A 25,490-nucleotide genomic window follows, 5' to 3' on the forward strand; every position below is an offset into this window, starting at 1 on the left:
CATCACAGGCAGGATTCTGAGGTATTGCTGCAATGTGAACAACATGAACAGGTTTTAATAGGACAGAAGAAGCAGCCTTTCCTTCCCCAGACAAGAAACCAAATGAGTCCATTGTGCAGAAAACTCACAAACCACCAAGGTAAGACCACTGAGCCTGGTGAGCCCAGGGAAAGCGTTAGCCTCATGCAGTGTTAGATCGCTGGAGCCAGGTCCCAACTCGAACACCAGCATTTGTCTGACTTTCCTTCAAGTCATTTCCTTTCCTCAGCTCATTCTAAGCCATCCTAATTTTGTGGATCTGCTTCCAAAAACACACATCATCACCACACCTTGGGTGAGTAAAGCTGAAGGCCCAGTGCCAGGTGTTGCAACCACCAAAAACCAGTCGGTGGAATACACCAGGCACAAACTGCACTGCCTCTGTTACATCTCCCTGGAGCTGTAAAAATGAATCTTGAAAATCTTTAAAATACTTAAAAGATACTTAGCAAAAAAATTTAATCAAATTTTTAAAACCCCATTTCATTATTGTTTAAAAATAAACTTATGAACACAACTGAGCTGTCAGAGTGACATCTTCCTTTTCTTCTTCGCTCACAGAAAACTATTGCCATCTTACTGGTGAGACATAACATCAAATTATGCTAACCAAGGGCAAGAAAAGAAGGTGAAAAACTGGCTTTCTGGTTAAGAGGGCAGAGTTGGAAAAGAAAGATTTATCAGTAACTGCGAAAAAGAAAAGAGTTTTTGGATTTGACCACCTTAGATCCGTGAAAAGGAGATGCAAAGGTTACTGCCAACAGTTTCCTCTTATGAAGGGAGACTTTATTGGTTTGATTCATATTGGAGCAAAGCTTGACAGGAGATACCTGCTAGCATTATCTCCTGTTAATTGAACTGATGCACAGAAAAAGGACTGTCTTAGAGGTAACAAAGTATGATGTTACCTCCTGCTTAATAAACAGAGATCTGTAAGACTGGATGACAGAGCCCATTACCTTCTCACCATGGCACAAGAGAGGGAGACGCAAGGTGCCACACTCCCAGGGTAATGCGGGCATACTGCTGGCATGCAGATGGATGCACTTTTTTTTTTTTTTTTTTAATATTCACACCAGTGTAATGAATGAGATGACTGCAAAGGGGAACAGAAAAGACTAATGAAAATATAGACACATATACAGTGCTAGCCAAGTGCTGCATGCACTCTGTGTTACTGAATAAATGCCTTGGTATTTGCAAATACCAGTATTTGGACTTGTAAACTTTTCATTAACATCCTAGTCATCTGCACTCTTAAAAGCAGAGTTTCCTTCCATTTTTCATCTCCCACTGTTGAAGTGGCAGCTTTTCTTTCATCCTTCCTCAAAGGTCATTAACAAATCTCATGGGTGCCTTTGTTCCCTCAATACTTGATTTCTCCGTATCAGAAGCAAGAAGCATTTTTTCCCAGATCAACTCACTAGCTGAGCTGAGTCTGTAGAACTTAATAAAAAAAATGTACTTCAATGATTGCATCTATAAGACTCTTATTTTTAATAAGTTTATGCATGGGTACTTAGTATGTGAATGGTAGCTATTACACTGAATGTATGTTGATATATACAAGAGAAAATAAGATCTAAGAATGACCAGTTAAATATATTTACTTAAACAAGTATTTATCTAAAACAAGTATGAAAAACTCGTGAACACTCCCCTGCCTGTGTTTTGGATGGCAGTAGGAATAAAACTGTAGCAGCAGCTACACACTGACCATCATAACATTGCAGAAGTCAAAGGAGTTAGTATTGCAAAATTTGTTGCCATCACGAACATCTGTGAGCTCGCAGCAGATTAATAAATGAAGATATGGTTATGGCCAAAGGCTAGGCTGTTAAAACTGTTTTTCCAAAAAAGGATTTGAAGCCTTAACTGCTATCCTTCTGAGCTTCGAAATCTACCTGGTAGGCAATAGTTCAGAGAGAAGTTCAACAAAAGCGGATGCAGTCAGATGATTTTTATCAGACAGTTGGCAGAAAAATCAGGCTGTTATATATTGATCACTCTGGGCTAGTCCATCAAAAATGTTGACTCAGTGCAATGACTCAAGCAGGTAAATTCACTGAAGGTTAGACTTCTGCCTAACAGATGGATACTGAGAAAATAGAAGACATCATGTGCAGTTCCATTCTTCAATTATCAGCCTTCCTTTTCCTGATGCAAACATTTTTGGTATCTGATTTACTCCTTACTGTCACAAACAGAGACCTGTGAACAAGGCAAAGCTTTGCTTGACCTTTGCTTTGGTCTCTGGTTCAAAGATCATATATCACCAAGATTTGCATCCAAATCTGGCACAGACTTTTGTGAGGTTGAAATCTCGTTCTTACATGGCTGTATATCCAAATAGGACCCTATAGCTCTACAACTGCCTTTCCATTCCCTAAAACAGTGAAGAGAATTTTTAAAAGTAATATGATTTGCCAACAACTTTAATGCCAGAACCAGCATTAGTCCTCACACACAGTGCTGAATAAAATACATAATTTTATTTTTTAACAAGCTAACATGGATGTTCATTCTGTATAGATTCATGTTCCCTGAATATCTGTTAGTCCATTACCAAAACATTTATATATCTCCTTCTGATGAGATTCATCAAAATATACTTTAAGAGAGTTTAGACAACTGAGGTGATGAAGAGTTTTTAAACCGCTTCTTTCGTTCCACTGCAGTTCGCAAAGCCTGAAGAATTAAATGTTTATTATTCAGGATGTTGTAGCTGCACAGGTCCAGCAACTTGTTGAAATTCTCTTCAGTATATGTAAGCAGACCAGTGCCATAGGGAGCAATACAGTTGGACACATCTACTCTTCCCTGCTCCATCTCTGTGGGACTGCGCTCCACATCTGAAGTAAGAACATAGCAAAGTTCAACACAGAAATGTTACTGAAGTGGAAGACTCCTACCAGGCAACACGAAATGCACAGTAACAGACACAAGAAGGTGAATTCTCTCAGGAAAATGGTTCAAGATTTCATTACTGTATAGATACTATATCTGCTGCACCAATAAAATCCACTATTTCGCTGTTTGACTACAGTCACAGCTGATCCAGAATTGACTGGCAGAACAACTTTTCCATGCAAAATGTTTTCCTCTCTAAATTCAAGTTTTCCATCAGAATATTTCACGTTTGCAGATTTGGAATTTTGTGTTTTTAACTTTTCCATTGGGTACTGAGATGTCAGCTCCTTACCTACCAACTGGTAGAAAATGACCCCAGGAAGCTCCTGGACTGGGAATTCTCCCTCTCAGGTGGCTGAGATTTTAAGCACATGCAGCAGGACAAATAAGACGATGAACTACATGAGGTCTTTTCCAATAAGCTGGTACATGGATTTTTGTTCAGTTTTTGAGGAAAGTTCCCTGGATCATACTAAATTAGCAACAAGAAAATTGGAGTTGATGCATGCAAAAGTGTTTGTAAACTGAAACTGAATTTGCCAAGTATTTTTTCTGGTGAAACAAACAAATCACTATTTATTCTATTACTGAACTAAGAAAATAATCTGGCAACCTTTCAAAAATGACAGACATCAAAGCAGCTTGTTACCCTGGCAAATCCTTTGCTTCATTATATGTTTTCAGCACTATCTAGTCTCAATGTTTTTTCATGTAAACAAAGTAATGAGAGGATTCTAACTTTGTTGACAAAGTAAATGTAGTATCTCATTACAAGGCTGTTAAGTGACAGTGTTAGCTACCAGTGGATATAACTTAGTAGCTGCCTCCTGTCCTTTATTATCAAAGGAACGCAAACTGCCCCAGATGCCAGATAAGGGGTTTTGCCTCAAGCTACAGCTATTCATGTTTTTAATTTTGAAACTCTTCAGTTCAATCCCTGATTAGCTGGTCAACACTATATCCATCACAACAGGACTGGGAATACGATAACTTAGCCAACTGAGAAGCTTGCCAGTCTCTTGTTTTAGAAAAGGAACAAATTCAATGGATAAACTGCATGTGACAACCTCAAAAAATGATTGATTAATGCTGTTAACTTACTCGGTGCCTTGTATTTTTGGAAGGTATCGCACACCAGTGGGAAATAGGCCAAGACTGGTGCCTCTAAGCTGTCCTCAAACACATAGCACTCCTTCAGGTGTTCCCGGTCTTCCTGGCTCAGCTCCGTGCCAGGGAATGGGATCCCATGCTCCAAACAGTACTCTGAGAATAGGTCTAGTGGCTGGTTCAACAAAGAGGAGAGTTGCAACACAAACAGAGGTTGAAATAAGGCTACCAAGCCCCATAACTGATATTTTGCTGCACTAGGCAATCTGTGATTGATTTATATGTTTACAAATAAGGCTAACTATGCACTGGAACAAGCATACCCTCTTGATTTTAATATATCCTGGGTAATAGAAACTTGGTTGATTTGCTAACACTGTATATTTTTAAAGAAAGATTACTGTTTTCTAAAATTTATATGAAATTCAGATCATTTTTGTGATTTAGTGGGCACAGTAGAGGATTTAGATCAGGAAATTTTGATTACACGTGGTATCTCAGATCACAGGTTCTTGAGTGTTTGCGTTCAGTGCATCTAATAATCAATGCCTTCATGCCCTCCTACAAATAAATTACATTAATTTCAATCATATATGCCCCATAATGTTTCCTCAAACACAGCAAAACAAAATCTGACTGAAACTTATGCAAACGCCAAGAGTCAAACATAAAAGAAAAACTCCAAATTTTCATTCAAAAATAGCAAAATTATGTATTAACTAATTACACTGTAAAAGTTAGTTAAATAACTATTGAGGAACTTGGTACCATAATGACGAATCTGCACAGATACACAGAATAGGTAATCTTCTATGTGTCTGTGTCCATGTGTGTGTCCCAGAAAGCTACTGAAAGTAGCCCCGATAAAGACAGTGACATTATGGTCAGTGTTGAATAGTATCACTGATATGATCATTTAACTTAATAAAAACCAGACCATTTTCTGAAAAAAAAAAGAGAAATGTGGTAATTCAGCTGCTGGAGTCATACAGATAAAGAATCACTACTTCAAAACGTCACCAGAGTCTGTGATCCTCCGCTGTAATTTAAATGCAAAATTACATCCACTTTCCTCTCTGGCCTCAGAATGGGCGGGCAGCTGGTGTTGATGAAGAAAGCTGTATCTACCAGCTTGAGGTAGTCACCCATTTCATTCAGCTGATTGGGAGAAGAATCCAGCACTGTGTCTGAAAGTCAAAAACCTTATATTATTAATTAATTACTGCAGGAGCAAGTCCATTTTTTTCCAAATCAGCATAACAAGGAAAGAAAGAAAAGACAGCCCACATTTATATTAGTCTTTGACACAAAGCCCACAGTTAAATACTTCTCTTTGACACAATTTTAGCATCTATAGCTCAACTCTGAGATTAGTAAGAGGGAGCAGTTCTAAGACTCAGCTTCATACAAAGTGATATATTAAGCTGCTTTTTCAACTGGTCTAAATTTGTGGTTATTTAGCTTCAGTGAAAGCTGTAAGTCATTCTTTTGCTGCTCTTCCTAGGAAGAACAGAATTCAAGCAAGCCTGCTGTGGCTTCTCCAAGACAGAAACAAGACCAGCAGTAAATAATCTGGGGCTCAGCAAAACCAATTCCACAGACACAGTAATCAAATAATATTAATCAAAATTTGCCTTTATGCTAAAACTTATCAAATATTCGCCCTCAGCAAATATCAGCACTCAAATCACCTTCAAAGACGCATCTAAAACAATTTACTATTACCTTTCCACATGCAAAAGCTCTCATTATCTAAATACTTGTTATGTAGCTGCAAGCCCTTGAGGAAATTATGGTAAGTTGAAACCACTGGCCGCCCGGTCATCATTTCTCGAAGAGTATTGGAAAGGCAACCTTTGGGAATGGATAAGCAAGTTGTCTGTTCATGAGGCTTCTTGGGCAGAGCGGGGCATTCCTCTGTAGGAAGAATGAGAAGAGGGTAAATGTCTGCATTTGTTTAGAGTGTTTCTCTGAGACTAATAATAAGAAAGAAAGAGGGGCTGGGCAGCCAACTACCACGGCCCCATCTTCGATGGGGTGCACGCACCGACATGCAGACTGTTCTGGGCAGAGATGGTTTCAGTGTCACAGGATCACCTTGTTGTTCCCTGCCTGGCCTCTCCCTCCCCAAAGGACTCATGGTAACCCTCTTGTGACTAACAAATCTCCCCAGGGTTGTTGCACAGTGAGCAGTGCAATGTTTTTTCCTGTTTTCCAGCACAACTGTTTCTCTTCTGTTTTTCCTTCATTCCCAAAGGCTTGGTGTCCCCTAACCCAGAAACAGGACACAAAACCAAACCCTTTACCAAATGTCAGGTTTCACATTTCAGAGAGGTGTGAAGACAATGCAGATGCAAGGGAAAAGTAATTCAAATAACTAACCAATGTCATGCTCAGTGCCTCGGGTCCACCTGTGCCAGAAGTCCTCTGAATGACCCGAGAGGTAGACAGCATCCATAAAATTCTGGGAAAATATATTACTCCATGTGCCTTGAAAGTTTAAAAAAACAAAAAAAAGCCGTACTTAATACTACTTTGAATTTTTAGAGCACAGCTATGGCAACCTACTTGGATTCAGTCTCTGTGGTTGTTTACATTTGCACTGCTTTATTTATGAAATATTATGAATTGTAGTATGAATATCAAATGCCATGCCATTCCACATAATGCATGGCTTATGACTAGGCCATTTTAGAAACTTGGCTGTTTATAAAAGTCAGACTGTGATTTTAAATACTTCAAAAGATCAGTTCTAATGTGTGTGTTCTGTTTTGGTCTAACCTAAGAAGTTCAGCAAATTAGTTGCATTTGTCTCAAGAATTTGCTTCCTCTTTTGTCACTTTTGGCTGGTTCATTTGAGATTTAAATTGTGTCAGATACATTATCTGGTGTACTAGTATTGCTACTTGCAGACCAGTAGTTATTAGATGCCAACTATGTGGTTATAAAGGTGATGTTTTTCTGAGATAGTAAATCACCTTCCAAGAAGCAGATGCGGGACTCTGGGATCTTCTTCATCAGGTGACCCATGAAGAACTCACTACCAAAATCTTCTGAATGAACAAAGGCCCCGTATTTCAGGAAACCCACCTCATAAGGTGTGAACTCCACCCACTCTGCAAATAAGGCATCAAGAAGGACTTATTGCAGCCACCTGAACGTATGTAAAAATAACAGCCTAGAGAATCAAAAGCTGGAAGAACAAGGCCTGCAGCTTCAGCATATTGGTGACAGACAGTTCAAACCACCATATTTTGAAACAAAGAGGTGCCCTTCAATGTATTGAGAGTTAGATTGGTGAATGCAAAAGCTAAATTCACCTCCTCCACTAACCCTGTGAAAATCCATTCAGCTTGGGGTTCAGGTCCATTTCTGTACTAGGAAGCAAAAATCGGGGCTCAAAGTCCACTGATTGCTAAGGCTCTGTGCAAGATGTGGTGTTTTTAGTTCTGAGTCAGCAATGACACCAGCTACCGTTCATTCTTAGACTCTGATAATCACTGCCTTGCGACACTAAAAAAACTCTGATCAAAACCCACCCAAACCTTGGCTGAACACACTGGGACTGCAGATTGTGCCTAAAAGCAGATGATCAGGCTCAGTTGCAGGATGTCCTGCTTCATTTGGGCCAGAAAACGCCATGGAAATAGTTAGTGATCAGTATCACTGATCAGGGCACAGAGCACTGCCCCTCCTCAGGTCCCTCCCTGGCTGCTGGGAGCTGCCTCCCGCTCTCACCCCCTTCAACATCTTCCCTTCTCCTCTCTTCCTTGCCGTCCTCCCCCAGCTCTTCACAGCTCTCTTGTACTACTGCTGCCCGGGCAGGAATCCCAGCAGCTGAAAGAGGCTGTGAGGAGTAGGTGGAGACAAGAGAGAGAAAGAGCAGTAGTGGTGGCTCTCAAGGCTGCCAGCAAAAGGCATCTCAGCCCCTCACAGAGCAGTGTCTTTGCACAGGTTATCTCCCTACCATAGTATTAGGATGCATGTTTTTCATCCAAGTCAGAACCCAGATATGAAGACAGGGGAAAAAGAAATTATTTAAAAGACTTATTAGCTTGGACTTACTTTTGACATTCACCCAGCATTAAAAGAAAACTCCTTAGATTTATGGAAGTGTATATAATAATGATTACCTTTAAAATCCAGAGTGCTAAAGTCATCCCTGACATTGAGGGACAGGTATATGGGCAGTGGATTCTGCCCCTGATTTACTGCCAGTTGCTGATCAGAGAGTTTGTGAGTACTTTCCTGTTTATAAAGAACAGAAGTCATTGTAAAAGAAGAACGTGATGCATGGACTTAATACAGTATCTAAGCATGGACTATCAATGAAACATCTCCTAAACCTCAGCAGATTTTGTTCTGTGTACTTCAGTTTTTTGACCACAAAAACGTGTTCATGTGTTATCTGTCATCAACCTTCGCCAAAGCATTATCACTGATGCTTCCGGGAATTTTGGAATGGGGGATAAAGCGAAAATGTGAGAAACTTGTCTGCGTGGTCACTAGGATGTGACTTGCTTTAAGGAAAGAAATAGATATTTAGCTACCTTGGAGGTGCTGCAGATAAAAGTCAACCAGGGCCCATTTCATGCAATATAGCTTTGTTTGCTGTTATGGCTATATATTGCTATGCCTGAACTTAGCTCTGTCAGAGCCACCTCTCCTCTGTATGTTACTAGAATGCTCATTTGATCTGAAATTAAAGATAGAAAATCAGTTTCATTAACACCTTGACTTTTTACATGCTCAGACATTTGCCCTAGATGCTTACATCTTAGGCTTATTGTGTTATTTTTCTTCTAAAAAGCCAAAGACAGACCCCTCAGAAGTTTTGAGAGCCTTTCCTATAACTGAATCCAGAACCTTAGACATGAAAAGTTAGAAATTCTCTGGAATAAAGGATGGATATGTAATACCTGATGATGTAGCATACAATCAATGAAGAGTCCCCATAAATCTGTAAAGGACACCTTGTGCCCCTCTTGCTTTCTTTCACAAAGCTCCTTTTCATAGTATTTCATATGATCCAACGAGAAACAGTGCAGCTTGCTCTTGATCACACGTTTCCTGATATCACCAATTGGCCCTCTGAGATCCTTCTGTGACCAGTTTGCATCTTCATATAACTTTGCCATGGTCCTGATAAAATGAAACTTACTGTGGTTCATCACTGGGTACATGACAATTCATGGGCTTATACCACACATAAGCGTTTTGTTTCAGGATACACGAGGCTCTAGCCCTCCAACTTTTACCTTGGAAAGCAGTTCAAAGCTCAGGCAGAATTTAGACTATACAATGATATTTTTGCTGCAGGGATACATTCAAAATCACCCTAGCTTGTTTCTTCTCAGAATCAAAAGGGTAATAAAGCAACACCCATAACAACACAAGCTTTTACTAGAATTACCCTTTGATTGTCCAGGTTCAAGCCGCAGCTTCTGTCTGAGGCCAGTTCCCTCAGCTGTTTCAGACGCTGTGTGACTCGTTAAGCAGGAGTTTAGCAGCAAACATTGCCCTGGACAAGCGCGAGAGCTCCCCTCCTTGGGCATGCAGCAGGCAGGTCACCTCAGACTCTTGGCACACACAGGGCCAGTCTGCTTGAGATTTCAGTTCCCAGAGGTTGGGCAGATTCCAGTCATCCCTTCTCATCCCCACCCCACTTGTCCTAGTTCTGTCTCATGTATCTTTTTAGAGCAGCCCTCCAGAAGCAAAATGTTTTAAAGCCCTAGACGCCTGCTAGTCATGCAAGGCAGTCAACATTGTGTGCATGACACTCCGTGTGTCTCAGGGCTTTTCTTTTAAATTCTCCTTTTCAGAGGCATGTAAGAGTTGAGCCAGACAAATATTACAAGAGGATTTCTGAAGTGTTACTTGCAACTAGATAACCCAAGAGATACACAAAGGAAGGGAAAACAGTATTTCCCTACTTTCATTTCCTCATTGCTCTCAAGCATGCTCAGGGATCGGGTCTGCGCCCTTTCAGAGATTCAAGTCCCCAGGACTCCAGCTGCATTGCGTCTCTTGCACATCTGCAGCATCTTCTCTGACTCATGATTAACATCTGATTTGTCTGCACTGGCAATCAAAAGGTTTACTTCTCCCCCAGGAAGCAATCCCCATTTCTTACATTCCCAAGAAAACGCCAGCTTTTTGGCCTACCAGGCCCTATTCAGTCCCTTGATGATAGCCATAAATAACCACTTTTCATTCAAAGTGAAACACCAAGACACTTCTACCCCCCATCTTAACATAGGAATCTTTTCTTCCATGTAACTGGGAAATGAGAAATGGAGCTGAGCCATACAGGATTTTCATCAAAAAATAACCACGTTTCTCACCCATTCTCTGTGCCAGGCAATGAGTTTATGACAGAAACAAGTCCAGCCCCCCAGGAGAACTCATAAGGTATGACATGGCAGGAAGGCACATATCCGAGCCACAGAACAGCTGCAGGTGGGTTTGTCACCTACACTGAACTGCAGGGAGATACAGGTAAACCATCCTGGATTGTGCTCTTTTCTTTTAGTTTCTGTAAACACTTCAGTGCAATTATAGAAATACAGTAGTTTTCACTCAATTTGTTTCTTGTAGCTAGAAGAAATAAGGGCTACAGCACTGAGCAGTCCCATGAAATGGGTGAGCACCAAAAGGAAGCCAAGCCCCAGCATCATGCTGAGTAAAATTTGTCAGCACAGCAATATGCTTCACCAGGTTATCACTCTGCTAACACAAACAGCAAGCACAAGCCCAACTCTGCTTACCATGTTGTGGCAGATAAACCACTGATGTATGAGACACAGTCCAAAACACCTAACTCCTGGAGAGCCAGAAGACTGCCAAACATAGCTGTCATGGACCGCACTCCCCCTGCTGTGGTCATGACTGCCACCACTGGCACCTGCTCAACACACAAAGGCACAGAGTCATTCATCACCAGATGAAATAGGGAAGTGAGGGACATGCAGAAATAGTAACAGCAATGCCCTGATTCAGGTAGGTTTGGATTCAATTCAGCTTCTTCATGGCAGCACTTAGGTGTGTGTTTGAGTTGTGTAAGCTTTGGTGGGACTTAGCATATGCTGAAAGCATCTTCCTGATCAGTGATGCTTTGGTAAGCCAGAAGCTGTAAGCATGGCTCTTGTATGGCATAATCTATTTTCAGATTTGTAAAGAGTCTTTTCTGGATGTTTTTCTTTTTTCCTCACGTCTTTCCCTCAAAACACATTTTAAAATTCTGAGTATAATTGAGGTCAGAGGAGCACAGCAAACGCTGCCTGCGTAATTTTTTCTTCCTCTAAGTTTATATACATTTGCTATTCTCCAGGCAGATGGTGCCAAGCTTTATAGATTTATTTTAACATCCTCTTTGTTACCCACATTACCTCCCCCTTCCTTGACATCAATGCTATATGTAATTTGGTCTTACTTTCCTCAGGGATGCAGCAATTCTGTTAGCCATGCTCCCTTTGCCCCATAGGTAGCACTTAACAAAAACTGAGACGGCATATTTATTCAGTTTTAGGAACATATCTTGCCATTACCTTTAATCTTGTCTTCATTGTATTTTACCATCTACTTGGGGGTTTGGGTTTTGGTTTTTTAATTAATATGACTCAATAACCCTTTATTCTCATTTAATAATAACAAGTCCTATTCTACTTGTTATTTAAGTTCATGAGCACTTTGACTTGGTTCACAAATGCTGTCCCGCACGCAGCATCAAGGGATGGGTGTGCTGGGAGCCGAGCAGAGCAGTGGAGGGAATCCCACACAGGCACATTCTCCCAGTTGCTGCGGAGTGTCTCCCTGACTCTTGCTCCAAGCACCACAGCCCCGTAACAGATTATAGTCCTCCAGTAACAGAGCAGCTACCTCTGAGTCAAGGGATCCTCAGGAGAGGAGAAAGCAAGAGGTAACACGACGGGTGCTGCTGTACCAGTGTGATAAGGGAGAGTCGCAGCCTTCCTCTGTGAGCCTTATGTAGCAGCAGAGAAGGGGAGAGGTGCCAACAAGAAATGTTCTCAGTCCAAGCAACCAAGTGTCACCAAGCTTGGCTATACATACATTCACCTCAACAAACATGTTCTTTGGGTGCCCCTGAGTGAGGATGGAGGTTGGCAGAGAATAAAGGAGCTATAACTGACCTCCTGACTGTTCCTCTTTCATCCTCTGTGCCAAAAATTCTTGGATATGGTCTTAGGTGCAAGTGACAATCTGGCCTATACATTTTAGTCTAGAAGAAGTGGAAGAGCTATATGAGTAATCATACATCACATCCACTTTGTTCAAAGTGGGACAGAATACTTTAAGTTCCCAAGATGCTGTCCCACATACCTCATCCTCCTGCAGGTCTTCATCTAGATGAAGAGCATTTTTCAGAGCAGCAGCAACCACCTTCTTCCTTTTACAGATGAAATCCTGCTCCTCTGCACACAGATCAAACCCCAAGCGCAAATCTAAATTCTTGCAACTAGAGCATAAGAACAGAACAAGACACATTACCTGTAAGCCATTTCTAGAGCTACTGTTTGAGACATCAAGCAAAATGAGCAACAACAATAAACCAGTTTAAAGAAAGGCTATTTTCATGCACGTGGAGGTTCCCCTATGCAAATGAAAGCAGGTATATGGATATCACAGGCCCTGTATTTCTGCCTTCCTGTGGAGATTTTAGACCAGAATCACGTCCTGAACTGTTTCACGCAATCATGAGGAAGTTAAATGAATCAAATTCTCTGCCGATGAAAAACAAGGAACATGACTGCATTCAAGCTGTTTCACATTGAGCTTTGAAATTTGGACACCTCTTCACGTTCTCTTGCTATGCATGTGTTTCCTGAAAAGCAAAGGGGGCCTAAGCAGTTACTTAAACTTAACACGCTTTAGGCCAAATGACCCTAATGCCGTGTTAGGCTTATCTCTCCTAAGAACTTGTGCTGTAAATACTTGAGTCAGAAGATGTCTCTTAAGTGTATCCCTTCATATCTGTACATGATTATGAACATCATGTGCATCATTAATTCTATAACTTCTATTTCCACAGGGCTACAGTTTCAGGGGGTTTTCAGCCAAAAGGTTATTTTGTCCCTTCTGTGACTCATAATTAATATTCAGTAAAAACCTCTGATTTATCATGTCTGCAATTAGCGCTTGCAATGTAGCTAACTAATCAGTAGGGGGAAATGTTGCCCTTCAGAAAATCACTGCGAGCCAGTCAATAAATTAAATTACTGTCTGCTGGATTCATTGAAAAATGACCTGCAGAGAACTGGTAAATGCATAACGGTGTTATAAACATCTTAGAAATGTGTAACACATAAGCGTGTATGTATTATAGATAAAGGTTACAAGACAGAGGGATTCTTAAGTATCACAATTAGGAAGCATCAACATTAGGAAAAACATTCTGACTGGTTATACCCCATGACTACCTACCACCTATTCTATGCTGAACTCTTACCAACCAATTTAAAAGCATGTATAATTTTATTAACCCTTCCCCATATTTTAGTCTTCTTTAACCAATTACAATCTTTATTCCTGGTTTTGAAATGAGCTGGTTTAAGCTGTAGCTTACTTTCATCTAAAGATGATACTATGGAAGGATAGGAGATGGCCTAAGTAATCATTCAAAAGAAATAAAAGATTTACCCATCTTCTTCCTTCACAGACACCTCATAAGATTCACCCTGAGAATCAAGAATGAAAACACCATAAATTTTAAATAGAATTGAAAGTTTTCAAAAGCAAGTTTTATAGTATTAGCAATTATTCAGATATATAGTCTAATGATAAATCTTTGGTCTCTTCTCAGGCCTTCTGCACACAATCATCACTAGGATCCTGCTTTTAAAATACTTTTAAAGCAATCAGCAATTCTGAATATGTTACTTTTTCCCTGAATAATAGTTATACTTTCAAGTGTATGCAGAGCTGAGCATACATATAACTCAGCTAGTACATTTTTAATAATAAAATTAATAATGGACCAGGTATCACATAGATATAGCTTATGCTTGTTGAACTAATTCCAAATGCTGTCAAAGTTTACTCACTCTCATCACTGTCACTTTCTTTCCCAAGTCCAGAGAATGGAGAGGCACAGCAAGGGGACTGCTTACATCCATTTCCCTCCTAGCTGAGCCATGCTGCATTAAAGTGGGAAAAAAATTGGTATAAGGAGAAAATTATTTACAACCCATAGGTACAAATCTACCAGAGAAGGGCTAATTCATCATGCTTCTCCCAAAAGCTACTTTAGCTGTTATCACCGTCCACAAGCAAAACATACACCACAGAAAAAACGCTCCTTTGGCAGCATCATGTGCAGTCTGGGTTCACTGTGCTTGACATAGTGGAACATGGTAGTTTCACTGCTTCCCCGTCTGCAGCGAGGACCTATGGAAACATCCTGGGTTTCTTCATAGGATCCTTTCAGTGTGAATGTGAAATCTCTCCCTAAGAACAAGAAGCAAACCACAGAGAAATGTTAACTGCATCTAGCCCTGAAAAATAACAAATATGCCCCAAGTAAAGTTTCAGCCTTAGTGTAGTCAACATTAATTTGGACCACAATGTTTTTCCTCCCCCATAATCAGTGTGAACAAGGGCCAGACTGAATAAGCAGCAAAAGGCCGGTGCAGCATTGCAACTTCTCCCCTGCCAAGTGACGGAGAGCATGTGTTAGACCAGTGGATGCCACTAGCAGCATTCACACCCCCTGAGTTTTCACTGTAGTCTTTCCACTCCTGATAGCTATGTCTCCCCTCTTTTACTTTCTGTTCTTATCACAGGTATTTCCGTTCCATCACACTGCAGTAATGTTTCTGAGTCTCCCAGCCACCTCCACAGTTTCCCTTAAGCTACAGAGTCACGCCATCTCCAGAGGATTCTCACTATTAGCAGGTAGGTAATTCAGGAAACAGCTCAATCCCCAGCAGCCCTGATACAAACAGAGACTAAAACAGATCAAATATTTATCCAGATTCAGCTGCATCTCCCATAGCGCAAAAAGCAGTGACAAACGATTTAAATCAATAACTCACTTGTGTAAGGGCTCTTCATTTTTGTTTCATTCACATGTACTTCCAAACAGGAAACTTCACGAGACTGGAAGAGATAAGCAATATAGTCACCACTAACAGAAAGAGTTCAGGATCCTCACTGAGGATCTAGGGGTCCTGTAGAAACACCAGGCTTGGCCATGATGTCCTGTGAACATGAAGAAATTGCAGAGACTGATTCTCTTGCATGAATCATGCAAGTAATACTGTGGTCAAGGGAGCCAAGATAGCTGGGGATCTGTCCCATTACATTTAAATGCCATTCAATCCCTAACAGTTAACACAAGACATTTTTCTCCCCATCTAGGCCATGCTTTAACTTTTGTCTACAGGAGAGTGAGCTGAAGGATACCTACAACTCTGCAGAACAACTGGACAGATGGGCCTGTACTTTAATACCTTTGGGATGAAGCTGAAACTTCCCCAGAGTGTGCTGCATAGGAGGAAGTAGCAGCACAGGAGCATCGCACAGTACTTTGGACATGGTGTGAAAAGAGCCTTTGGCTCCAAGGTAGACATTCAGTAATAAACTCTGCAGTGACACTGTATTCAATCCCTTCCCAAGTTTCCTTGTTTACTGCCATTTCATCAGTGAGCAGCTCACTGGCACTGTGGCAGAGCACTGGTCCAAGCCTCTCCCAACACAGAACGCACTACAAGTATGACTAAATTCAAAACTTTACAACCACACCTGTGTCTCATCTGAAAAAGAGTAAAGGCTATGCCTAAAGGCATAGTTCTTCCAACTACATCCTTCAGTCCTGCCCTGCCATAAGAACATAAACATAAAAAAATAAAACAATTACCACTAGTACACCGTTAGTAATGATGTTCTCAGATACACCTGGACTGAAAAGCAAAAAGGAAAAGGTTTATTTAAGAGTGGGTATATGAGCAATAATCTTTTAAAAGCAAATAGTTCTCTGAGCTCATTTTTTCTAGCTGCCAAGTGCCATCGGCACTTCTATCTTTCACCTCTGTCTGGTGCTCACTGCCAGGTCACAGTCCCATAGCTCCCAGGGACACTCCCTCTTTCTTATCTCCCCTGATCAGCATCATCTCTCCTTAGGCTGAATTACAAAATAAACACCCACCCTCAGCTATAAATAGTAAGTGAGACTGTCAGTCAAGAAGGGATTTCACCAGATTCAGGAGAAAAAAGCAACCATGGGGAAGATGTCGAGATGGGATGTCTGAGCACAGGTGCATGTAGCCACTTCCCCAGTGCTGCATTACCACTCTCTAAAATGTGAAGTTTTCTGATGACAAATGCTGTAACATTTAGGCTTTACTCACATGTTTTCCAGTAGAAATTCCACTTCTAGTTCTTCCTGATTCTGAAAATAAGATTTATTTTTCATTTAAGGAAAATGAACGAATAAACTTTTTCCTTTGATAGAGCTCTGGTGATTTTGTATAACCCTCCCTTGCAAGGTTTTACTATTCCCACACCCTCTGTGTCATAATGTAAATGCATGGAGCCTTCTTTGGCCACCCTTTCATTTCATATGTCTCCACCGCTCTACTGCTTACAAACCAACTGTCCCCCCAAGGGGAAGAGGAGAGTATCATGGAATAGGAGGTGAAGGTCCCATTACTCATTTATTAGTAGGATGAGACATGGGTCAATCAATGCCGAGGAAGGGAGGTATAACAGGTGAATGATGTAGGAGAATATACTTGAGAATAAATGGACCTAGGTGGTGAGTATGTCTGGGTTAAAACAAAAGAATTTGCAGAGTATAGTGGCTAAATATAAAAAAAACAGGTGGGAGAAGAAACCAACTTGGAAAATGAAAATTGCCAGGGTGAAGGAATGAAGAGAGAAGAGGGAAGACTGAAGCTGTGAAGGGCAATGAGGGAAAGAGCTCACAAGGGCCAAATCAAGATGAAAAAGGAGGAAGAGTGTAAGAGCAGGGAACAGCAACAGAAAAAAGTAACATCAACAACGTAAGAGGGACTGAATAACTGTATTACTTTACTGCAGCCTTTTGCTGGATGAGTCTGTATGGGACACAGCCAATCCAGGAAATACCACACAAAAACATATATCAGAGAGATCTTCTATATCACCCACAGGGAGGAAAACACTAATTAGTGGAAGATATAAATCTCTTTCTGACAAGTGACAGTAAAATTTTTCATTCATGTTCAGAAGAACTAACCTTTACTGTCAAATATCCCTTCTGTCTGGCTGCACAGCATACTTTAACTTTGTGAAGAGACTGTGGAAACTGTGCCAAGTCTGATAATGTAGCTGTCAATGTAAAATCATCACTACAGTAAAGGTCAAAATGAGTATTTTTGTATTTACTAGTTCATGTTAATAAATCAGACATCTCATGTGGCTTCTCTGAGAGCTGGATCTGTGGCATGTAACCCAGCTTGGTGGGTTCTGCTTGCTTATTTCTCCCAAAGTCTCCATTTCATGAGAATTAGGGTGGTTGCAACAGTTTGTACCAGAAGGCTGAGGGATGGATTTTAGAAAGCAGTCACCTTACAGAGAGGCAAGACAGACTTTACCAAACATCACATTGTGACCAGTCTGTACTATCCAAACTCACTGACAGTCTGTTCCAACTTTGTCCAAAGAACAGCAGAAACAATGTTCAGGAGACCCTGGCTCATAACATCTGCCTAATTGTGCCTGCCTTATGTTCCCATCCATCTTATGCTGTTGTACACACATCCACACAAATTATATTTCTATTAAGTCCCATTCACATTTCTGTGGGTGAAAAACCTGGAGCAAAGCAATGGAAAGACTTGTTAGACCACAAAGTGAGCAAGAGGCACAGCAGGAAGCAACCCTGATGCTCTGACATTACCCATCCAGCCTCCTCAGCCCTCCTTTTGAGATACCTTGGTAGATGAAAGAAATCATTATGGGCAGAGGTGGCAGTACTGTCTATTATTAAGGTTGCCCAGCATGTTCCATTACTAAGTCACTTTTTTTAAAAAAATTAACCCTAAGTGTTCTAAAAATCCATGTACAGACCATAATCTGTGATGCCTCATGGGTGCCTGAGTAGGAGTCATGATCCAAATAAGGACGGTTTGACCAAGACATTCCGGAGATACAGCTCACCTTGTCTTATCTCCCCAACTTCCACCTTGCTAAGCCAATGGGTTAAGCCAACTCTGCACATGCCTCAGAGCAAACTCACAGCTTGAATCACACCTCAAATGATCTCAGTCACATGAGGCTTTTTCTAAGGAAGGCCATAGCCAGCTGGAGCGGGAGCGGATATATTGAAATCCTTAGTAAGGATTGGCTTTCTAGAAGAGTAGTTAATAAACGCTCTCCAAAGCAATAGTAATATAAAAAACAGGCAAGAGTGTTTTCTGGACAGCCTGTCTGACACAGTGGCTTAGAAATAAACAGAGCACACACAATTCCTAGGAACTGTAAACTCAAGCCCTTGTCAGAAGTGTGAACAAGCTCTGAAGTCTCGTTACTACACAGCCTCCAAGCAGAGCAAGTGTTATATTTTGCTGAAAGTAATCAGAGGACATATTTTGCTCTCTTAAAAGATGAGTGTGATATCTCCACCTGTCCTCTCAGCAACTTCACCCACCAAACATTTCATAAGAAAACTCTTTATCCCCTCTTTAATACAACCAAACACAATATTCTTTGAGACATATGCAGCAAATAAAACTCCTAGGTCACACACTGACCTAGAAGAAAAGAATAAAATACTGAGGAGATTCTCATTCATGCAGCCCTACCCATTCTGTGCTGGCTCAGTCCCCCTAAAAGAAATCTGTAACCCTGTAACAAAAGATCGTAAGCAGACTTGCTGAGAATTAAAAAAAAAAAAAAAAAAAAATTGTTGTTTATCAGAAGGAAGGAAAAAAACTGAGAGATTTTCATGAGAATATATAATCATTTACCACGCATATTGCCTGAAAGTACAGGACAAAATCACTGGTGAAGCTGAGAGGAGGTACCCCTAGTGAGCTACTGGCCAAAGGATCAGGGCAGCTGCCTGGAAAGGGGGCCAGGTTTGACAGAGCAGGGATGGGAACGGTCTCCTGCAACAGCGACAAGATCTCTAACCATCAACTTCTTCATTTTTGACTCTTGCTCTCTCTATGTTTTTCAAAAGACATTTTTGAGATCTCAAAAAAAATTCAGAATAGGAAAGCCATTTTCCATCAAATTGCAATCACAACAGAGGGGTGACTGTTTCTGACCCCTCCTAAGCACTGAGCATTTAACTTTGTGCTTTAATAAGGTCCTTTTAACAAAGTCTTTGTGTGTGAGAACAACTCTAACGTTTAATATAGGTAGTAACTTGGGACAAAATTCTGATCGACAGTATTATTTTATCTATCCACTTAATCTCACTCATCTTTTCATTTCTAACCTCTGGATTCAACTCAAAATTCAGGTGAACTTTTTCTCCAGGTTGGATTTTAGCTACATCAAAGCGAAGAGTCAAAAGCTGGTCATCTGGTGTAAAAGTATCCTCATCGCAGACTGTCAGCTCCAGGATGTTCTGAGGAGAGAGGCAGAGAAGGATGTAAATGCCATATTCTGGGACTACTGAGCCCAAAAGGAAGGTCTAGCAAGAGTCAGTATGCAGCCCTCTCGTTGCTCAATGCAGACAGACTCCTGCGACAGCGCAGAGCTCAGTTCACAGCCCCTGTGGCTCAGACTGCAAAGTCAGGGACCAACCCTAGAAGAGGTAAATCATCAGATTTGGTAATGAACAGGAGCTCAAAAGAAAGGCAGCCTGTGACATGCATGATGGTAATATGGACTGGACAGGGTAGAGATTACACATGCTGTTCATCAGATCCTTTGTGGATTCAAAATTACTATCTTGAGAAATTTTGACATATAAGCAGAAAGTAATAATAGAGGGCAAATTCTTAACCCTTTACAAATTGAAGGTAAAGCACATTAACAAACTCTTTTAACAAGATTTAAATTGTAATGATTCCCCTTGCAATTCCTCAAGGCTCAGATTACCCATAGCAGCATGAGAAGATGCAGCACTATTAAGCCATAGGAAGCTGATCCCATGTCTAGACCTTGTATTACTTGCACTCTGACTGCTAATCTATTTCTGTTAACTCTACAAACATTTTAACAGTTTTTTTACAACTGCTCTGGGACAGAAAGAAGCATTCAACTTTAATCCAGATGATCCATAACCCTCTGAGCTTACACTCATTCGAAGCATGGGATAAGCATGGTTCTGTTCTAAGTCTGTAAGTCAGACATATGGTTTGCTTTCTTATAGCCTATTTTGAAAATATACCTGTTTAATGATGGAATAGTTAGCATTAAAAGATATTTTAAAATTTTTAAAAACCAGCATTGTTATGGTACCTCTTATAATTTACAAATGGCATCACTGTTACTGTTATACAGTATATACTGTATATACTGTTATACAGCAGGTATTACAAGCTCATGGCAACATACAGCAAAAATGCCTTCACAGTTGCATATAAGAAAATAAAACTAATCCTCTAAAGAGTTTACAAAACCTCCCATCCAATTCATTGGGTTCTAGTGCTCAGAAGATGACAGAGACCAGTCAGGGCACCAGAGAATCCATACCAAGGCTTGCATATTTAGTTGCTGGTAGGAAACAGCAGCTTGCATGCTGTCTGTGACGCTTTCTGTAACTTTCCGTTACCATCCTATTCCTCAGCATAACTGAGTTCAAGCCTCTATGTGAGCCTCAAGGCTGTTATAAAGACTCTGCACACAGCAGGTGAAGATGTCCCCTCTAGAAAGCGTCTGCTCACTATCAGAGGTACGGATCCTACCTTTACTTCACTTTGTATCATGAAGTGGAAAGTTTCATTCCAGACAGGGTTTCTGCAGTTGCGTACAGTTCTTGTCCGGGCTTCCCGACATGAAGCTGTTGGCAGCCACAGCTTGACGTAGCAATCAGTTTGGCTCACTGTTAACAAAAAGTTGCATAATTAGTACAGCAGTACTTTTTTATTATTTCTTTTGCCCAGTCAGGGGAAAAAAGATTAACCTCTGAAGAGTCCTAAATATTTCATTAGACCCAAAGGAAAACATTCTGGGTTTAGACTTGTTTAACTTTTCTATCTACATTTGTGTCAATTCTAAACAAAAGTCAATTTTAAACCACTAATTCTATTTGATAACAAAAGCCAAAATATTCAACTTCAACAGTACTGAGCTGAAGTAATCCAGCTCTTCTGATTTTTTACTTCTATTGTCAAATATTTGTCAGGCTCCAAGCAAATTCATATACAACTTCACTTCCTGAAACTTCACTTTTTCAAAACAATGAATAATTTAGTTTTGGGGATTTTTTGACCTGATTCTAATTGTAATGCACAAGTCATCCACAGTGATATAGCAATGAAGACACAAACACAGCAGCACCCAACACAACTACTGTTTTTTCCGGTATCATCTTTCACAAAGGTGCCCCTTTCACAAGGGAAATGGGCAACCTGTGGATAAGGGGGCACTGAAGAGTTAGGGGAAAGGGGAATATCACAGAGCCGCCAGTGAAGGGAAGGATAACTTCTTTCCCAACATAGAATTTCTATTCTATTACATTTCTACTGTTAACTGTTTTCTAAATTATTTTAATTGAGTCTAAACAAAAATGAAAACAGATACAACTTCTTCAGCCAAAAAACCTGAGACATTACTGTAATCCAAGCAACAGGTGTACAAGAGCATTAAATTCAGGTGACTGATTTTCTTGCTAACCTATAAACATGCGATCAGTGATACTTACACAGATCTGCTTTGCAGAGATTTCTCATGCTTATAATTTTTACAGTAAGCCAGCACAACTGAGGCACTTCTGGCTGCAGAACGAGAAAAATACCTTAATGATTAGCAAATAACTCAGATACAACTAACAGCCTATCCGATAGCATAGCAAAGGCCATTCTCTCATTAATGCAATGAATATGTTTTCATTTTAATTATTTGAGACAATTTCTGAGAAGAAATCTTTTCCTGTGATTTGACACCATACAATGTCAGATTCCAGCTATGTTTACTAACCAGTTGTGTTTAAAATTAAGTTTTCTAAAGATTTAGGTTTTGGAGGCTAAGTTTTAATGCAGGGAGTAGTAAGAAATATCACAAGATAGTTTTCGCAAAAAAAGGCATTACATAATTGCCCCTGTAAAATCCAGCTACCTTCACACTACAGGGTTTGCTCCTCAAATTTTAGGCTGAGTGCAACAGATTACAGCACAGCACTCCCCGGTGTGCTGGCTTGGGGACCATGGGATGCCCTCCTTCCTCTGGCAGGGATTGCTGCCCATCTGCCACGTAACATTACTGCAGATCAGGACACAAAACCTCCATTTTATAATGCCCCGGTCAAGATATCACTGCTACTGGCCAATCTGGCTGTGGGATACATAACACCGTAACATCCTTCACCGTACCAAAATACCTGACCCTTAAAAGGAAATAAATGACTAAAAGAGGGAGAGAGTGGTTCTAGAAATGAACAGCCCAGTATGGCACTCCAGAGCTCTTCAGTTACACCAGCAGGAGGAAGGCTGAGATCAGAGGCTTGGGGTAAGCATTCTTCCATTTCACACGTAGGTCCAGCTCCCTATAAGGCAGCTCTAGCATTTCAGTGCAAATTTTATGTGACAAAGCAGAAGCAGCTGTATTTTTTTACTGTTTTTCTTTTTTTTGGCTTTGTGTGACACTGAGTAAAGATAACCTGTCATCCATAGATAGGGTCTACATTAATCAAAATGAAACCACATTACTACAACATGCAGAACTGATATATGTACATAAACCAGGAGCTGGAGGAAAACCAGAACTGAAGACAGCATGAATCACAAAATCTCCAAACAATGTAAGAAAATGGAAAGTTGCAAACACAAACCAAATTACAGATTTGGTAGGAAGAGAATAAAATTGTTAGTGTGTTAGATTATGCAATTAAACACAAAGAAGCAAGAAAAAAAGTTATAACTGCATATGTATGCACATACACAAAAAAACCCCAAAAGCACAAATAGGCAATTCAGAATGCCCCAGCTTATTCAGGACTTTTGCATAATAAAATATTTTAAAAATATGTTCACATGGAAAAACACTAGGCCAACCTGATCGATTTACCAAGAAGCACTGAGGTATAGCAATATATTGACATCCCATAGTGTAGGGCTCTATGGAGGAATAGCTTGAGGGCTCCAAAACCCTCTCCATTTTTTGTTTTCTCCCTCCACTCCCCATCACAGCTACACACAACCCTATACTTGGTTACAGGAAAAACAAGACAATCTTGAAGAACATAAGAAGTAAAATACTACATACATAAGCAGTAGCTCCATTAATTAAATTGAAAGGAGCAATTGAATCTTCAAAGCATCATGATTTATGAGAAACTGTCTCCTTAGGACCTCCTTGTGTACCTCTTATTTTGATACGCCAGTGTCCTGACAGGAGCAGATTAATCATCTAAAAAGCAGTAAGTCACCAGGCTAGATGCTATTTACAGCCCACTGGAAAAATTCTCAACCCAATAGTTTTCTCTCAGAAAGTGCCATTCGAACAAAACCAGTAGGTTTGGAAGAAACCCATCAACCTCAGCAGAAAGTTTGGCAGCAGTGTTTCTGGAGGTAGAGAGAATGACAGGAATAGATTATCTGAATTGCTGAAAGCTCAACTTTTCATCCCAAATACAGAGCATTAATTTTTCATCCTCAGCTTTAGTACCATCCATATCCACGAGTTTGGAGAAAACTTATTCATGAGATGGCTGAAGTACTAAGAAAATATGCAGACACAAAACCAATTATTATTCCATAGTGCTAGCAGGTAGTGAGTTCGGTACTCTCCCAGATCTAGCAAAGAATTAGCCTCATACTTCTGCACTGAATACAGCTAGGGACCAGACTCAGGAAACTCGGGGGGGGGGGGGGGGGGGGGGGGGGGGAGGGGGGGGCACACACAAATCATGCAATTTTAAAATTGTTTTTAATATCATTTCAACCAGCCATTACTCAGAAAAGGGAATAATTTGTTACATATCCAATATAGAATCATAGAATAGTTTGCGTTAGAAGGGACCTTTAAAGGTCATCTAGTCCAACCCCCCTGCCATGGGCAGGGACATAATAATATGTAGCACATTCAGTACCTTCCAACATCTTTTACCAGTTCAGTTTCATAAAAATTAGCATTCAGAATTATTTTAAGTGGCAGACACTGAATAATCCATTTTATCTGCTGATCTGCCTCCATACAGCAAAGAAAAAACAATTTCAAGACTGAGCCTTGGGTGTTATGAGGTACAACTACCATCATATAGTGATGTCACAGTAAAATCAAGACTAAAATCCAGCTCTCCCAGTTCCTTGCCCAGCATCTAAACCACAAGTTCATCACCTTCCTCACCTTCCCAACCCCTAAGTCATAGTGAATATTTTCCACTCTAGAGAGCACACTCACAGAAGAAACAAATATTCCCTTAACTAACTGTTAAAAAATATCACCTCTCATAATAACAGTTAAGCTTAGGGAGAGATGGGAAAGGCTGATGGAAGTCTGCAGGTAGTATGGCCATTGTTCATATCCCGCAGCCCTCTCCCTGCAACCCAAAAGCTGCCCTCTATACAGTACCTCGTCTTCAGTGCTGTGTGGTCTTCCATGATTCCTCCTCCTGATTCCAATCTTCCTGTGCGGGTTTGCTCGGATGAACCGATCCTGGGGACAAGGAGCCAAGAGAGGGGCCAGTGATGAAACCCAGCAGTCAACAATTCCTAGTTTTCAGTTTCTACTCAGATTCGCCATGGCAATAGCAGGGGGCCCTACCATTTCTCCTCCTTGTGATGGGATATATTTCCATCTCACCAAGACCATCTATCTGCTGCTCTTACTAATAAATCTGCCTACTGCAGACCCATTTAACATCTAAGGATCAAAATTCCTCAAGCATTTGCTTTTGATGAATCTCAACCAAGATAGCCAAACAGATCCTCCTGCCCCACCGCTGATTTTCTCTTACCAAAGGTGAATAAGCTGACGATCCCATTAGTATCTCTGTTTCATAAAAGGCAACACTATAATGGTCCAGTCTGTATATCTCACAGCTGGCAGGTGCTCCTGGACCATGCTATTTTCCAACCAACTGAGGCAGGGAAGAAGAGCTGTATAGATTGACTCATAGCTCCACCTCCCACTGATTTCAAAAGCACAAATTATGCTCTTGTTCTGTGCCACGTGAAGATTTTTTTTTCTTTTTTTTTTTTTTTTAACACCACAGTGATTTAGGGGAAAGGAGGAGATGGGTCAAACATTTTATTGTAGGCTAATCCCAAAATAAAATAGTTATCCACCACCATAAGTTTTGAATAACCACACACAGAGGG

The 25,490-nt window shown here is 40.6% G+C and overlaps 1 protein-coding gene across 1 annotated transcript; it reads right to left on the minus strand.

The window, feature by feature from the left end:
* Positions 1–2,652: 2,652 nt before the first annotated feature.
* On the minus strand, positions 2,653–25,153 carry LOC143163395 (cytosolic phospholipase A2 epsilon-like). The gene is made up of 21 exons (XM_076344662.1): positions 25,127–25,153; positions 24,742–24,825; positions 21,875–21,947; positions 20,916–21,052; positions 19,499–19,630; positions 16,422–16,462; positions 15,932–15,974; positions 15,108–15,171; positions 14,354–14,520; positions 14,118–14,210; positions 13,714–13,751; positions 12,397–12,532; positions 10,824–10,960; positions 8,976–9,198; positions 8,190–8,304; positions 7,035–7,172; positions 6,439–6,546; positions 5,782–5,973; positions 5,077–5,243; positions 4,051–4,231; positions 2,653–2,891 (listed from the first exon to the last, which is right to left on the minus strand). The coding sequence occupies exons 1-21, from the start codon at positions 25,151–25,153 to the stop codon at positions 2,653–2,655; spliced, it is 2,535 nt and encodes an 844-aa protein (XP_076200777.1).
* Between the last annotated feature and the right edge of the window lie 337 nt (positions 25,154–25,490).

The sequence above is a fragment of the Aptenodytes patagonicus genome, chromosome 7, assembly GCF_965638725.1.
Source record: "Aptenodytes patagonicus chromosome 7, bAptPat1.pri.cur, whole genome shotgun sequence".
NCBI lineage: Eukaryota > Metazoa > Chordata > Aves > Sphenisciformes > Spheniscidae > Aptenodytes > Aptenodytes patagonicus.